We start from the raw sequence: 16,121 nt of genomic DNA, 5'->3' as shown, positions 1-16,121 counted from the left end.
ACCCTAAACAGCTATTTTCCATCAATGGTATATGCTTTGCCATCGACGTACTCATAGTTGGTAGTGTCATCATTGGGTCTTACTTCCTCCACCAGGAGGTAATCGCTCTGGTCGAGAGATTATTTGAGATGCAGGTATGGAATTGTGACTTAAAATTACCTCTTATCTTGAAAAAGTACTTCAATGGAAAATTTAGATAAGGGTAAAGTTAAAAAAGGAAATAGACGTGATGTACAATGTGTCCCTCACATCATGTAGTGAAAACTACGCATCATAAAAAATGGTATACATGTTTCAGCCCACCTGCGCCCTCTCGGGTCGTTGGCTTTTGCCAGTACCAATAGTGTGTGGGATCCCTTTTCTTTGGATATCCCAGGGCAGGTGGAGCACTGTCCCCAGATATTTCTATATGATCCGGATTGATTCTATCGGGTTTAGGTGAGAACACTTTTGTCTGCTAAAAATAAGACAAAAGTGCAAATAATATTATGGATCAAGTTCTATAGATCTGGTGCATATGAGTGCTATATGGATAAGTTACTTACCTGTAATCCTAGTTCTCTTCCAGGGGTATCTTCATCAAAGTCATAAGCACTGAATATTCCCGCCCACGTGCGGGGACCCCGGAGATAATATAAAAATTATATATGGAAGTCATATATATCTAGCTCCACATATATGTATGTACATATATCATTTTTTCTCACACCAATGCAGCCCCCAAACTGAGGCTAAACAATGTAATTATCTATAAGAAGACTGTATTTGCAAGTATATAAACACACACATTAGGTCAAATAGCACTTGAACTCTGTTTTAATGAGCAAAACACTCATAGATCATGAAAATTGCAAACAAACTAGCATTGTTAGCCCACAGGTTGCATCGTAAAACAATAGCATAGAAAATGAAAGCATTTTCAACAAAAACTGGCACCGTGCCTTTAAGGCAGCCATGACCCCTGGCTTCCCATCATGCCTCAGGGGTGACAGTTAGGTCAGTTGTTCTTTGCATAACCCTGAAAGTCAGGGCTCAACAATATCCATAAAAACTTTGCTCGTGTCTCATTTACCTGGTGAGGCGGGTGGGTTGCTTATGACTTTGATGAGGATACCCCGGAAGAGAACTAGGGTTACAGGTAAGTAACATATCCTTTTCTTCCAAGGGATCCTCATCAATAGTCATAAGCACTGAATAGAACAGCAAACCCATCAACCATCTGCAGGTAAATGAGAAACACATGACCTAACCAAAGACTGAAACAGCCGAAATCAGCCGTTAAACAGATTCTGCAAGGAGGCCTGGCCCACCTGGGTATCTGCTCTAGTGTCTGAGTCCAGAAAGTAGTTTCTGGTAAATGTATGGACGGACCTCCAGGTCGCCACCTTACAAATCTCAGACATGGGCACATTATACAGAAAAGCTGTAGTAGCCGCTTTATCTCTAGTGGAATGTGCTTTGGGAGAAAACCCCAGGGTCTTCTGCGCCAATTGGTAAGCAAGTTTGATACACAAAACTATCCACCTGGAGATGGAACGTTTCGAAGCTGCATAACCAGATCTGATCAATCCATAGTGGACAAACAGTTGATCAGATTTGGACCGATCAAGATAGAATTTTAAAACCCTTTTCAGGTCCAAAGAATGCAAGGCTCTCTCAGTTGGAGTGGAGGGATTGGGGGAAAAAGGTGGGTACAGTGATGGTCTGGTTTACATGGAAATCTGACACCACCTTAGGCAGAAAAGAGGGATGTGTCCTCAACACCACCCTATTCAAATGAAACACTGTATATGGCTATTAGGAGGAGAGCGCTTGCATTTCACTCATCCTGCGAGCGGATGTGATCGCTACCAAAAAAGCAGCCTTCCAGGAAACAAGCTGCAAGGTTGCTTTATGAATGGGTTCGAAAGGAGGACCCATCAGTTTCGATAGCACCAGGGTCAACTTCCAGGGGGGTTGGGGGGGGGGGGGGTGACGGAGGGCGTACCGGAGGGTAGACATTCTTCAAGCCCTGCAGAAAATCTTTCACAGCTTGTAACTGGGGAAAAAAGAAGGTTGGGAAGGTGAGCGCCTATAAGCTGTTATAGCTGCTAAATGCACCTTAATGGGATTACATTTCAACCCTGCTTTAGCCAGATATAATAGGTAAGGGAGAATTACCTCTTCCTGAACCTTGATAGGATGACGATTGTACTGCATACACCACATGTAAAAACGCTTCCATTTGCATGCATAGGAATGCCTTGTGGAAGGACGTCTCGCCTCTTTCAAAATGGACATGCAGTCCTGCGGCAGTCCTAGGGGGTCGTATTGTATGACCTCAGGAGCCATGCTGTCAAGTTCAGTGACGGAAGGTTGGGATGATGAATCCTCCCGTTCATCTTGGACAGCAGGTCCGGCCTGCACGGCAGCCTCCTGTGAGGACACTGACAGATGTAGAAGGTCCCGGCCAGTCGGGGGCAATGAGATTCATCTTTGTGTACAAGTGAGCTAGCTTGCTCACCACCTTCGGGATCAGCGGAAGGGGTGGAAAGGCGTACACAAATTCCCCTGACCAGTCTATCAAAAGGGCATTCCCTTTCGATCCTGGTCGGTAGAATCTTGAGGCGAAGTCTCGGCATTTGGTGTTTTCGTCGTCCGCGAAGAGATCTATGGTGGGACGACCCCATGACTGGAAGATTTTTTAGACTACCTCGTCGTTGAGAACCCAGTCCTTTCTGTCTTCGAAATGCCGGCTTAGAGCATCCGCTCTCATGTTCTGTTCTCCTGGGAGATGGACTGATGTGACTGACAGATTCCGAGCCAGGAGCCAATGTCACAGATTCTGTGCCTCCAGGGAAAGGGTGCGTGAGCGTGTTCCTCCCTGCTTGTTCAGGTAGTACATTGTGGTGGTGTTGTCCGTTTGTACTAACACTGATCATGCTTGAATCGAGGGCAGGAAAGCTTGGAGGGCTAGATGGACTGCCCTCAGCTCCTACATATTGATGTGGTAGGATCGCTCTTTGGGAGACCACAGTCCTTGCGTCTGGCGATGACCCATGTGCGCCCCCAACATTGTAGAGAGGCATCTGTGATCAGCGTCTGTGCAGGAGGAAGTTGATGGAACGGAATCCCGACTTGCATATTTCGCCATTTCATCCACCAAGGTATGGAAGCTCGCGCTGTGTTTGACAAACTTATCTTGTCGTCCCAGTGAGCGGACTGCTGGTCCCACTTGTCCTCCAGATCCTGCTGGAGGACGCATCCGTAGCCTGGCATTGGGGACCAGAAAAATGCAGGATGCCATCGACCCTAGCAAGGAGGCAATCCTTCGCGCCATCAGATCCTTGTTGGCATTTCCGAGTGATGGAACACGATCTCTCCTCCGAAGGAAACACTTTTCCTGCCTCGGAGTCTAGCAGAGCTCCTAGGAAATTTGGTATCTGCGTTGGTTGCGAAGTTGACTTGTTGAAATTCACATGTAGACCCAACCTGTAGCATAGATCGATGCTGCTCAGAAAGTGGTTCCTTACACTGTCTGGGGAAGGACCCTTCAACAGCCAGTCGTCCAGATATGGGTACACGAAGACACCCCTGCGGCCTAGAGCAGCTGCTACAACTGCAATACACTTTGTGAACACTTGGGGGGCTGACTTCAGCCCGAATGGGAGGAATTTGAACTGGTAATGAGGTCCCCACCCGGAACCGGAGGAATCTCCTGTGACTGTGAGCTATCGGGACATGAAAGTATGCATCTTGTAGGTCCAGCAAACGCATCCAATCCCCCTGCCTGAGATGTGGATATATTTGATGAAGCACCAACATGCGAAACTTTTCTTTTTTGACATAAAGAATGAGTGTCCGCAAGTCCAGAATGGGTCTGTACTCTGCTTTCTGGCACTTTTTCTTGACCAGAAAGTATCTTAAATGAACTCCTTTCCCTCTTTGAGATCTCGGTACCCTCTTGATAGCTGATTTTGCGAGAAGAGTGGCCACCTCTTTTTGTAGGAGTTTTAACTGATGACTCGATGTTGGCATTGGAGGGATACAGGGAGGTCGATGTTGAAACCGAAGAGAGTAACCATTCTGAAGCGTAGCTAACACCCAGTGATCTTTTGTAATGGCACGCCACTCTTCCATATGATACGAGATGCTTCCCCCCACTGGAGTGGTCAACGGCGCTGGGGGAAGGAAGAACTCATGGTTTGGATTGCGTCTTGTAGGAATTATTGCCTTGACGCTGATTTCCTCCGCCTCTTGAGGAGCGCCTGCCTCTGTATTGGGATTTTTGCTGCCCCTGTTGGTCTTGATTCTTCTGCTACTGAGGGGTTTGAACCCTCTGTTGGGAAGATCGCTTATTGTAGGTGCGGAACCTTTTACGGAATTATTTTTTCTTTTCAAGCACCACGACCTCTAGAGTGGAGTGTCCAATTCAGTTTTCATACGCTGCATTTCTTCATCAGTGTGTGAACCGAATAAAGATGATCCAGAGAAAGGCAGGTTCATGATACGGGACTGAGCTTCTGGCTTTAGGGCGGTAAGACGCAACCAAGAAGACCTCCTTGCGAATACCCCGTGAGCATATCCATGCGCCGAAAGGGTAGCTCCGTCCGCTGCAGCGCTAATGATCTGATTGGAGACCTGGTTGCGCTCCGTAAGGATCTCCTCAAAATCCCTGTGATCTTCTTGAGGGAGTTTCTCGATGAAGCACTGTAGGGAATCCCACAGGGATCTATCATAGCGGCCCAATAGCGCCTCCGCATTGGATACCTTCAGCAAGGAGGCCAAGGTGCCGCATACCCTTAGTTCCCAGGAGTCTTGCGCCTGGCTCTCCTTGTCTGGTGGTACGGTGGAGGAAGATGCAACAGCGTGGGTGTTTCTCGCCGCTGCGATGATCACTGAATCCAGGGGAGGGTCGGCTCGGAGGAAGAGTGGGTCCTCCTCTGGCGAACGATATTTTTTGAGAATCTCGCTGGGACGGATTTTATCGTCGCAGGCGTGAGGAATACGTCCATGACTGGTTCTATGATCCCTGGAACCAAGGGAAGCAGAGGTTTGGCTTCTGTCTTGTGATGCAGTGTTTCGAAAATCATTGAAGACTTGGTCTGGCGAGCTGTAATGGGAATTCCCAGCTTAAGTGCCCCTCTGCCTAAACTGTCTTGGAAAGTGAAGATATCGTCCACTGGAGAGATCCTCGAAGGTGGACTGTCAGTCAGTGTTGGAGAATAGACTCTACGTGAGCGAGTAGAAGATGAGGAAGAAGTAGGAGATCTGCTTTCTCTTCTCCTGCTCCTTGACCTGGATCTCCGTCTGCTTGAGCGCACCGGGGTGCGCGTTCGCTCCCTGGGCCTAGAAGGAGGTCGATCCCGATCCACCTGCTGTGTTAACCAAGCTGCTGTATCTTTGTCGGGGGCCCAGTGATGTAATGGCCTGTACCATCTAGGTGACAACCTGATGGTGGCAACTTCGGTCTTTCTCTCCTCTCAGGGGAACATGCAGGAGTAGATGGCCTCACTTCTTCATGGTGATCTTGCTGGTGAATGTCCTGACACTGCACTGTCAGAAGAATAAATTACCACTTCCGGGGACCTAGAGGTAGATTCACGATGAGAGATAGGAAAGCCTGAGGGAGATGACGATAGGCTCACTGGAGGAGAGGCCTCTCCTGAAGGACACCTAGAGCGAGATCTGGAGCGACTCCGTGATCCCTGGTGTCTTGAGGGAGACTGCCCTGAAGAAAACCTCTTTTTAGAAGGTGGGCTCAAGCGAACAGGAGAACGTCCCCATGACTTAGAAAGCCTCTCCGACGCCAATGCCGCTTCCTTTCTCGACGTCTACTTTGGAGATCTCTGCTTCGACGTCGGCCGGTGATGGAGTTGTCACACTCTACGTCGTTCTTACGGGCGTCTTCTGCATCGACATTGAGGTGTGGGTCAACATATGTTTCGACGCTGAAGGTGGTGACTGGTGTCTCGATGCCAAAGACTGATGTACCATCCTCAGCAGAGACCTGTGACTCTACGTCGAACGCCGTTGAGACGCCAATGGAGCAACTTGCTTCGACGTCGAACGTCTGAGTCGACAGAGTGCTGTGCCTCGACGTCGATCGCTGGTGCGACGACAGAGCGCTGTGCCTCGACATCGATCGCTGGTGCAACGACGGAGAGCTGTGCCTCGACGGAGTGATCTGCCTCGATGTCGTATGCCCACCTGGCGAAGACGGAGACCTGCCTCTCGATGTTGAACGCCGCCTGGTTGACGTCAACGGAGGTACCGGAGTTCTCGACGTCAAAGTCTTCGCCATCGAAGGATGGTGAGCGGTCTTCGAAGATGTTTTCGTCGTCGCCGATGGAGAACAGGTCGGGACTACTGACGTCGACCACGTTCTCTTCTGCTGCCTTTTAGGAGACCTACCTCTTTCAGAGAGGCCATAAATCCGAATTCTCTCTCTCTCTTTGAGGGGTCTCCTTGACAAGTTCTTACAGTGTTGACAGCTGTCTGCAGACCCAGTCTCAGGGAGACAGAGGATACACACAGGGTGTGTGTCAGTCCTGGCCTTTTAGCCACGGGAGGGGCAAGGATCAAATAGGGAAGGCATTTTGACAATAATAAACATTTTTTTGAGAAACAAAAAAGGCAGCACCAGCACTCAAGCCTAAGAAGTCGAGTGAAAGTGAAAAACTTGAAGAATATCAAGATATTTTTGACAGTAAGTCAAAAAAGGTAGGAGCTGTAAAACCAGGGTCCTGACTGAAGGAGCAGGAAAGAACTGACCTAACTGTCACCCCTGAGGCATGATGGGAAGCGAGGGGTCGTGGCTGCCTTAAAGGCACGGTGCCAGTTTTTGTTGAAAATGCTTTCATTTTCTATGCTATTGTTTTACAATGCAGCCTGTGGGCTAACAATGCTAGTTTATTTGCAATGTTCATGATATACGAGTGTTTTGCTCATTAAAACACAGAGTTCAAGTGCTATTTGACCTAATGTGTGTTTTTATATACTTGCAAATACAGTCTTCTTATAGGTAATTAAATTGTTTAGCCTCAGTTTGTGGGCTGCATTGGTGTGAGAAAAAATGATATATGTACATACATATATGTGGAGCTAGATATATAGGATTTCCATATATAATTTTTATATTATTTCCGGGGTCCCCGCACATGGCCAGGAATATTCAGTGCTTATGACTTTGATGAGGATCCCCTGGAAGAGAATACTTGTTCTATTGCCCTCGATGACTATGTATTGTATCCATATAGGGTATTACCCTTCATCACTAGATATGTTACTATCAATCATATGAGCCTTGTATGCATCGAAATAGCTTACCTGCCATATTGTTAGCATCTGCATTAACTTGTGAATCAGGTACGCAGTGATTCTCTATTGTCCTAGATTAGCAGTCTTCGAGAAAACTAATAAACCTAGTTTGTGCGCGTTCCAGTTTGTGACATATTTCAAAATTGAGAGTTTCAGTTGTATTTTGTCCTTAATCATGGGTTGTTGCCCCATGTTGCATGGACAACCATTCTAAAGTTGTCGATCTGTAAGACGTTGGTCACGTCTGTAGTTCGCTATCTTTTACTTTGAAGGAGTGCAACGAGTATCTTGACGTTGCCACGCCTCCTTGTTTGAGTTAGAGTGGAGGGCTGGGTTTGAGTCCGGCTTTGTCGTTTTAGGATTTTGTTTGAACTTTGACTTACCCGAAGACTTCAAGTGAGATCCTTTGCAGGTTTCATAACTGCGACCAAGATCCTGTGTATGACCTAAAGTGGGACTACAGTTTTGTGCGTGACCTCTTATTGTGTTCAGCTTCAACATTCCAGTACAGAATTGCCTTTGGTTGAATAAGGGTGCACATGTAGCACAGATTTATGACCAGAGCCAATGCACCAAAGGCACACCTTGTGCAGGTTTGTGACCAACAGGTGCTTCCTGCAGTGCTAACAGTTTGAAGCCTGTCATATTTAGCGGCGGCAAGAATCTCTAGCACACCCTCTTCACATTTTTTGTTGTAAGAGTTAAAACGTTTAGGTGCAGAGCTACAGATCCATGTCAAAGAGCACCAAAAAGAAAGAACGGACTTCAGCCAGCAAGGGTGACATTTACATGCAGCTCTGTCCGTCACATCTGGGGCAGGACGAAGCCTAAGTAGCGCAAGCACACACTTCCGCACACACAGAGCACCTGCGAGCGTGTGGGAGCACTGCTGTTGAAATTTTCCCGATTCAGTCCAACATTTGGGGATATTCAAAAGGTGAGCATCTGCAGTTAGAAGTATCCATCAGAAGGCAAATGTATTTGATAGTTTGCAAATTGAGCTGGACATGTATGTGTAAAGCAAAGAGTTTCACTACTGTGAGGTACTTCCAGAGATTTTTTTTTAATAACTAATGTTCTTCAAGAATACCAAGGAGCTCTCTTCAAAGGTTTGTACAATGGCAAATTTTATTGAAAAAACAAAAGTTTTAAAAATGGTAAATTATTGCACATCTAAGTGCACACACTTAAATTATTCATTCCACAAGGGATCAAATCCCTGTACCATTTAGCACTGTTTGTTTATATACTTCTATTTTAGGAGTTGCAGTACTAAACGCAAGGGTATAGGTAATGTTTTCCATCAACGGGAAAACATTTGCAAAACAAATTAAAGTTCTCAATGTAAGCTTCAAGGAAAAAAACAATAAGTTTACCCTACTGCAGAATCACAGACACAAAAAGCTGCAGATACTATGCATGAAAGAATGCACCAGAAACATCAGCATTTATTAATTTCCAATGTCAAGCAAAAGATTGCAGTCCAGTTTGCTTTCATTTGTATTTGCTTATGCTTAGTAACATTAAACAGTTCAACAATTGTCAAAACAATCTGCCAGCATTCATGCACAACTAGAAAATATTCTGGAATGGATTAATTATTAACATTCACTGCCACATGTATAAAAAGTGAGAATTAAAACTGCTGGAAATGTTAAATTTACATCAGATTTAGTACTACTGTGCTACGTGACATTTTAAACAAAACAGTAAAGCAAGATTCATGCAAATGTTACAGTACATTTTGTACCAGCCTTACGAAAAACCACGGTTCACCTACAATTTAATAAAAACTAAACGCGTACAAAATTTACAACAATATTAAGACAAAAATAATTATGAACATGGTCCCGACGCAGAACTGAAAGTCTATGACAAGTATAAGCTCCATCGAGCTTTTTATAAATACTTTGTAGAATAGGTACAGTAATGCTCAAAGTACAGTTCCTTTGACATCTTCAAAATACGTTCCTGTTAATCCACAAATGGTGCTCGTTTTAGGTTAACATTTCTGTTAAATGCGTGCGTTGAATTTATTTGTTATCCAAGCGTAGCAGCTGCTCCTTACCATTTACTGTTAAGGACTTTAATTGGCCATCTTCTTCGACCTCCACTCTTTCTTGTCCATTCTCAATAATTCTTTAAAACAAAACCACTAGTCAGTAAGATAGGTAAATACAATTTAGAAATGCGCTGTTTAATATGATACAAGGACTAGACAAAACAAACAGTCTTTTGGATTTAAGTAACAACTCCAGATTAAGACTAGTGTGCTTTGTGTTCCTCACACAACAGTCTCTGAAATGGATTGAAGATTACCAGCTATTTAAAACACAAATGTAAAGCTGAAGACACAGGTAAACTTACCTATGTAAAACTAGGTCTGAATCAAGAGAATCTTTATTGAAATTAAACTGTAAACCTCTGCCCTGGTGAAAGATCCTCAAATAACTTTCACAAAAAGAAACATTTCATTAGGTGTCCATTTGCAGGCAACATTACCTTAGTGTCACTGACCCTAAATGCTTTACTTCAGTCGTTGAAATTGAGTTAATTTGATACAGCAGCAGTCTTCCTTAAACAGATGCCACAATATTGAGAACACAGATGAAGCTGGGCTGCTCATCACTTCAATGAAGATTATTCTAAGAACTGGGACTACTATAAGTAACTTTTCACTCCTGGTACAGGATCTTAATTGATAGTCAAACACATAGAATTGTAACATTCCATATCTCCACCCTCCTCTCCAAAGAAAAGTGGTGGACAAACTGCAAGGATATCTAACACACTTGTAAGAATAGGCAATATTAACCAAAGGTATTGGAGGCTTGCCCCACATGGGAATCTATTCTCAAGTCTGAACTAAGATGTCTGGTAAGCACATGGATTGATCCCCGGGTTGCTGCTCTTCAGATTCCAGTTTTGGGGTTATTCCTCAACAGTAATGTCATATTAGCTTTTTTCCAGGTGCACTTAATTTTTACGGTTTACTTTTTGGTTAAACAGTATTTTATACATGAAACTAAACATCTTGGAATGGACTGTTTATATCCTGCTAAACCCATAATAAACCATTTTAATTTGTTTATACAAACAATCCATAAGATTCTAGACTAAGTATGGCAGGATCTCTGGAGGATGACTTGGATTCTCAAGAAAGGATGAACAGTGTGAATTTTTTCACACAATCAGATGTAATCTCTGTGAGATAAAGCATCAAACTTATTTTTGTGGAACAGTGTATGGCTCTGAGTAGAGAATTCTTGGCTGTCACTTGTTGCACAAACAGATGTAACATAACCACATAGCCACATAACAGTAACACAGAAAGATGATTTATAGATGATTTAAGCATAGTTTCAAAAAATGGCTGCATCAATTTTAAGACAATATAGAGCTCTAGTGTAGGAAAGGACTCCCTTACTGGCAGAAAACCTTCAACACTACAAAAAGGAACTGGGTTAAGGAGGGCTCAATACCTTTTATGCAAGGAGTAGCAGCTGCTATGCTTAACATAAGCAAAAATAAATACACACCGGAGTTCGTTTGTGTAACTGAGATATTCTTCAGTTCTGTGTCGAGCAAAATCTTGCGACCTAGTGTTTTGGTTCAGAATAGCATCTTTTTTTTATTGCGATAAGAAAGTAGTTACTTACCTGAAACAGTTCTCCAATGTTGGTATCTTTCATAGATTCACTTGCTGAAATATTCCCAGTCGATAATCTGAGTCCAATGACCAATATTTGAAAATGAGAGATGTGATCCAGTGGGGGGTTCGCATGAGGTGGTGTAGGTGCATCAGATGCAAGTGATATATAATTAGGGCTCCCTGTTTTATGGTATTTATTTTTCTGACATTTCCGTCTGTATTTATCCATATTTATTTTTTGTTAACTTTATCTGTATTTATTTTGGGTTTTGTGGAAAAATGAAGCTGAAATTAAATTAGTTCCATATTTATTTGACTGGTAAATGTAAACACCAGCAGACGATAAATCACTGTACTTATAAGAAAATATGTAAATTTCAGTACCAACCATGGGCATATCTACTTCTGTTAAAGTCTCTTTACTAAAAGTCCTTTGTTTTTTAGCCCCCCTTAGCTATCAATCCACACAGCTATTGGCCTGGCAGTCACGGCAGACAGTATTTAGAATTACTCAAAAAGAAACCCAATTTCCATTTCTATCCACATTTAAAAATAAATACAGACAAGAAAATAAATGTTTTCTGTCTATCTGTAAAAATCAGTAAAAAACGGAAAACAGGGAGCCTTACATATAATCAACCTACTTGTCAGCACTTTGCAAATGCTCTAGGAGCTCACCCCCTTGTCCTTTACATCGCTGTCACTCAACAAGCCAGTTTCAAGAGATGTGGGATTATAGTGGCGGGGTGGAAGAACAGCCAAAGTCTTTCTATGTGGACAATGAGGCTGAGCTATCCTTGGAATCTTTGGTGGAGGAGGCTGTAGGGGCTCCTCCTGGGGTGGAATTGGTTGCAGCTCACTTTCCAGGTATTGGAGAAAAAAGTATAATAATCTTACATCAATCTAGGCCATCTAGTAGGGCAACTGGCACCCTGAGCATTGCTGGTTTCGGTTACTGTGATTCCTCAAACACTCATCATATCATCTGTTGAAATGTGGTGACAGCTGATAGATTTAAATTATCTTGTTTCATCAGCCTAGTCACCATCAAGAAACCAACTGGCCTTTGCTTCGAGATTGCTCCTGGAGAAAATCATGAATTTTATCTTTTTGCTGTTCATCTTCAAACCATTTGCTGAGGAATATGCTTGGGTGACACCCAGAAGATCCTGCATGCCCACCCTTGTCCGGCTGAATAGCACCAGGTCGTTGGCGTAGAGGAGATTTGATAATTTTATCAACACAAATTTCAGAGCACGTGAAAAACGGAGGACAAGGCTGGGGACGGGTATCCTAGGAATGGGTTAAATTATATGGGGGCCAAAACCACCCCCCTGTTTGAGTCTGGTAGTTGTTCGAATGGCCCTTGATAAGTTGGCACCACTTCCCAGTTCAATTCTAACCCAAGTGTTAGAGTATAGATTTTCAACTGCTCCTAGAAGGGCCAGCGGAATGAGACAGTTTCTTCATTTCCTCCAGAGCCTGTTTCGGTTTACACAGCCAAAGGCAGCTTGGAGGTCGATTTAACAGATAAAGAGGAAGTTTTGCACTGTGAGGAGTGAAGAATGAGGGATAAGGCCATCATAGTGGTGAAGGTTCCAGCTTTTCTTGTGAAACCTGTTTGATTAAGCAGAATAATTGAGTCCAGGTAGCCCATTCGAGGAGGGGCTCTGGCAGGATCTGGGCATAGTGTTTTGCCTCTGTCAATTAGGGTTCATCAGCCTGTAGTTCCCTGGGTCAAGTTTGTGAGAAAGTGTCATCTTTCTTGCCTTGGTATGCCCCCACTTTTTTTCTGAACTGCTGATGTGCTTTGACTGAGTGTGCCCTGGGTTCCTGCCAACCAGGTACCCAGGGTCTGTGTTCCTTCCCTAAAACTGTGATGAAACTAAACCCAATTGGCATCTCTGGCCACCTATCAGCCCCTAGTAAATGGTACCCTAGGCACCCAGGGCATGGTGACCAGAGAAGACCCCTGAGGGCTGCAGCACTTATTGTGCCACCCTCAGGGGCCCTGTACTCTGACACCCACACACTGCCTTTGCAGGCTGAGTGTCTAAGTAACAGAACTGAACAGTCGACATGGCACACACCCCTGTGTGCCATGCCCACAGAACCCACTGACATGGCATACTTCAGTCACCCCTCTAGCTGGGTGTCCTATGCCAGAGGTGTGGGCACAGGTGCAGTGCAGTGATGCCATTAAGAGTATATGGTGCAGGAAGGTTGTCACTACGAACTCCCCAGCACCATAATGGCTACACTGAAGACTGACAAGTCTGGTACCAAACTTCTCAGCACATTAAACCCGCACTGATGCCAGTGTGGGATTTAATGTTAAGTGCACCAGAGGGCATCTTAGAGATGCACCCTGAAAACCTAACCTACAATCCATGTCTGGGCTGAGTGACTGCAGAGGCTGCAACACAGCAGACATGTTGCTGGACCCCTGGGGGGAAAGCCCAGCGCTCTCCTGGGCCTGCAACAATGCAAATCCTGGGCGAGGTGCTAGGTCTCCTCCCCCAGGATGGGCAGGGGGAAGCTTCAAAGGCATGCCGCCTCTGTGAGCTCCTCCAGACCATTTGCTGCCCCCAGCAACTGGCCCACCCCAGTTCTGACCCCAACTCTGGCGGGAAGACTGGCGAGAAAATCTACGTCAGGAAGGGGGGTGTGCCAGCCTATGCCAACCCCACCCCCTCAGGTGGGGGAGACGAGGTGAAGCACAACACGGGGCTCCGGCCATCTTGAAGATGGGGAGCCCTGCCTAATCACAGCAAGGCTCCTGCCCCCCTCTCACAGGAGAGGAGCAGGCTAGGGGGTGTACCCACACCCCAGGACAGGGACCTATTGGTCCCTGTCCTTGCCTTACGTGTAACGCCCCTAAATTCAGTATTTAGGGGCTCCCTGAACCTTCCTTCCTCAGATCCCGATAAGAAAAGAAGAAAGAAGATCAAGAGGAAGAAGACCAGCCGTGCAGCTGCTAACAACAGGACGACAACAACTGACTTGGCCCCAGCCCTACCGGCCTGTCGATCCTGGAACCTGCTCCTGCCGCATCCCGGTGACTCCTGCGGACAGCAACCTTGGGACACCCAGAGGACCTGCCTGCCTTGACCCTCTTAATGCCTGGGACTCTCATCAGCAGAGGCTCTGCTGCAACAACACCCCTGGTGCCAGCCAGGAAGCTCCGGACCAACCCACTCTGCACCCGCCCAGCCCTGCCCGCACCAGAGTGATCCAGGACCACGAGGATGTACCCCCGGCGACTGGGACCCGAAGTCCAGTGCCAAAAGACCCTCCTCGACAACCTCGACGCCTGCAGCCTCAGGACAGAGGACCCCTCCGACCGCGACCAGCAGGGGGTACGATTTCCCAACCTCAAAAGACACCCCTGTACCTGGCGCCCCATGGCCCCCTGTGCACAATTCCTGGGTGCCTACCTATCCTCCAAGACCCCAACTTACCCCTCGAAGTGTTGGTCGCTCCAGAAGATCCTTCGGCCCCGAGCCTGCAGCCTTTGTTCCCTTTTCAAGTTCCTCACTGACCAACATTGAGCGCCAGACGGGTCAAAAGCACCCTGCACCTAGCCGCCCGAGTGCCCCTAGCAGTGCAACTTGTACCCTATCCTACTTCCCCATTTGCCCTGAGCAAGTGACCAGGAGCCCAGCTCCCACAGCCGCATGGCCTGCTAGCCAGCAGCCACCAACCGGAGGGCCCCTTTCCCTCATTGGATAACATTGGGCCTAACTACCTCTGCACCCCACCCGGCCGCCCCTGTGCCACTGGGGGTGAACCAACTGTACTTACCTGACCCTGGGGGATCCCTGAGTCTATGCCCAGAACCCTAACTTCACCAGCCAAGTACTCACCTGGAAACCGATAACTCACTTACCTGCCATTGGATAACATTGACTGGTTTGACTCGAAAAATCTTCTAAGTGTGAAGTTTTGGAAACTAAAAATATTCATATAAAATCACCCGAATTCTGAAGTACTCACCTGTGATCAGGGGAGAAGCCAGTACTGTACCTTGTAGCCCAGTACTGAACCGCAAAAGTAATCCTTACCGGGTTTACTAGTAACTTGTATTTTTTAGTTGGGAATCCATTGTCTGCTTTTCTATGAAATTTCTTCTGTCTACTTTTGAAAACTAGAAATATTCTTTAAAAATCATACGAAATAGTGAAACGTAATTACTTACCGGTTTTGAGTTGAGACCCCAGTGCTGGCCCCAGGAGACCAGTACTGGATTACAAAAGTAACGAGATCGTACTTTACCTGCAACCTGAATTTCTCCCATTGGATAACATTGCCAGATTCCTGTTGAAAAGTTTCTAAGTGTGAACTTTTAAAATAGCTTTTTATTCCTGAAAAATCACTACAATACCTAAAACGTTTTTGCTAAATTGTTTTCAGCTTAGACCCCAGGACTGAACCTAGGAGCCAGTCCTGCAATTACCAAAGTAATCTACAAAGTAATCAACTGTGTTTATATAAGGAAATCCATTGAGCTCAATGCTAAATTGTGTGCAGAATTGTGTTGCCTACTGCAACCCCTGTACCTATGGTCTTTACAAAGTTTATTGCCTTTCTGCAAAGTACTCATCTGAGACCTCACATATTGAGATCATTATATTTTGTTGATACCTGTTGGTTCTAGAAATAAAACAACTATATCTTTTGATATAAAAACAATTGGCCTGGAGTTCAGTCTTTGAGTGTGTGAAACCTTTTGCTGACTGAGTGTGTACAACAAATGCTTTACATTGTCCTCGGGTACTGCCTTACTGCTCGACCAAGCTACCACGTTAGAGCGTAAGGTCACACCTGGCTTTAACCTCTGTTATACCTCTAGGGTTTGTGGACTCTATACACACTGTACCTTATTCTGGTCCAGTATATATAGAGCCACTTTCTCACAAAGTTTACCTCCTTTGAAAATGGGGGGGGACGATTGAGCCTTTCCATGAGGCTATGAACATTGCTCCCGTTAGGGCGCTGTTAATGAGTGGAGTCCTTGCTTCAGCCCATTTTGTGGCGTCAATTTTATAAATTGCCTGGGGGATACCATTTAGGGCTGGAGCTCCGGTAATTTGCTCCCTAGTGTATATCGTTGGCAACAGTAAGCATTTTTAGATGTCGATTGGATGATTTTGGTGGACTATTTGGTGGA

General features: G+C 45.5%; 1 protein-coding gene across 2 annotated transcripts in view; it reads right to left on the bottom strand.

Moving 5' to 3' along the window:
- The window catches only part of DNAJB6 (DnaJ heat shock protein family (Hsp40) member B6), a 451,460-nt gene that overhangs the window by 205,865 nt on the left and 229,474 nt on the right, over positions 1 to 16,121 (bottom strand). For both annotated transcript variants that reach the window (XM_078663269.1, XM_078663268.1), the window contains exon 8: positions 9,368 to 9,438. In XM_078663269.1, coding sequence (XP_078519395.1) covers positions 9,368 to 9,438 — 71 coding nt within the window. The remainder of the gene's footprint in view (positions 1 to 9,367; positions 9,439 to 16,121) is intronic.

This window comes from Lissotriton helveticus, chromosome 10, assembly GCF_964261635.1.
Source record: "Lissotriton helveticus chromosome 10, aLisHel1.1, whole genome shotgun sequence".
In the NCBI taxonomy this organism is placed as follows: Eukaryota; Metazoa; Chordata; class Amphibia; order Caudata; family Salamandridae; genus Lissotriton; species Lissotriton helveticus.
This window is presented reverse-complemented; position numbering and strand designations above follow the sequence as displayed.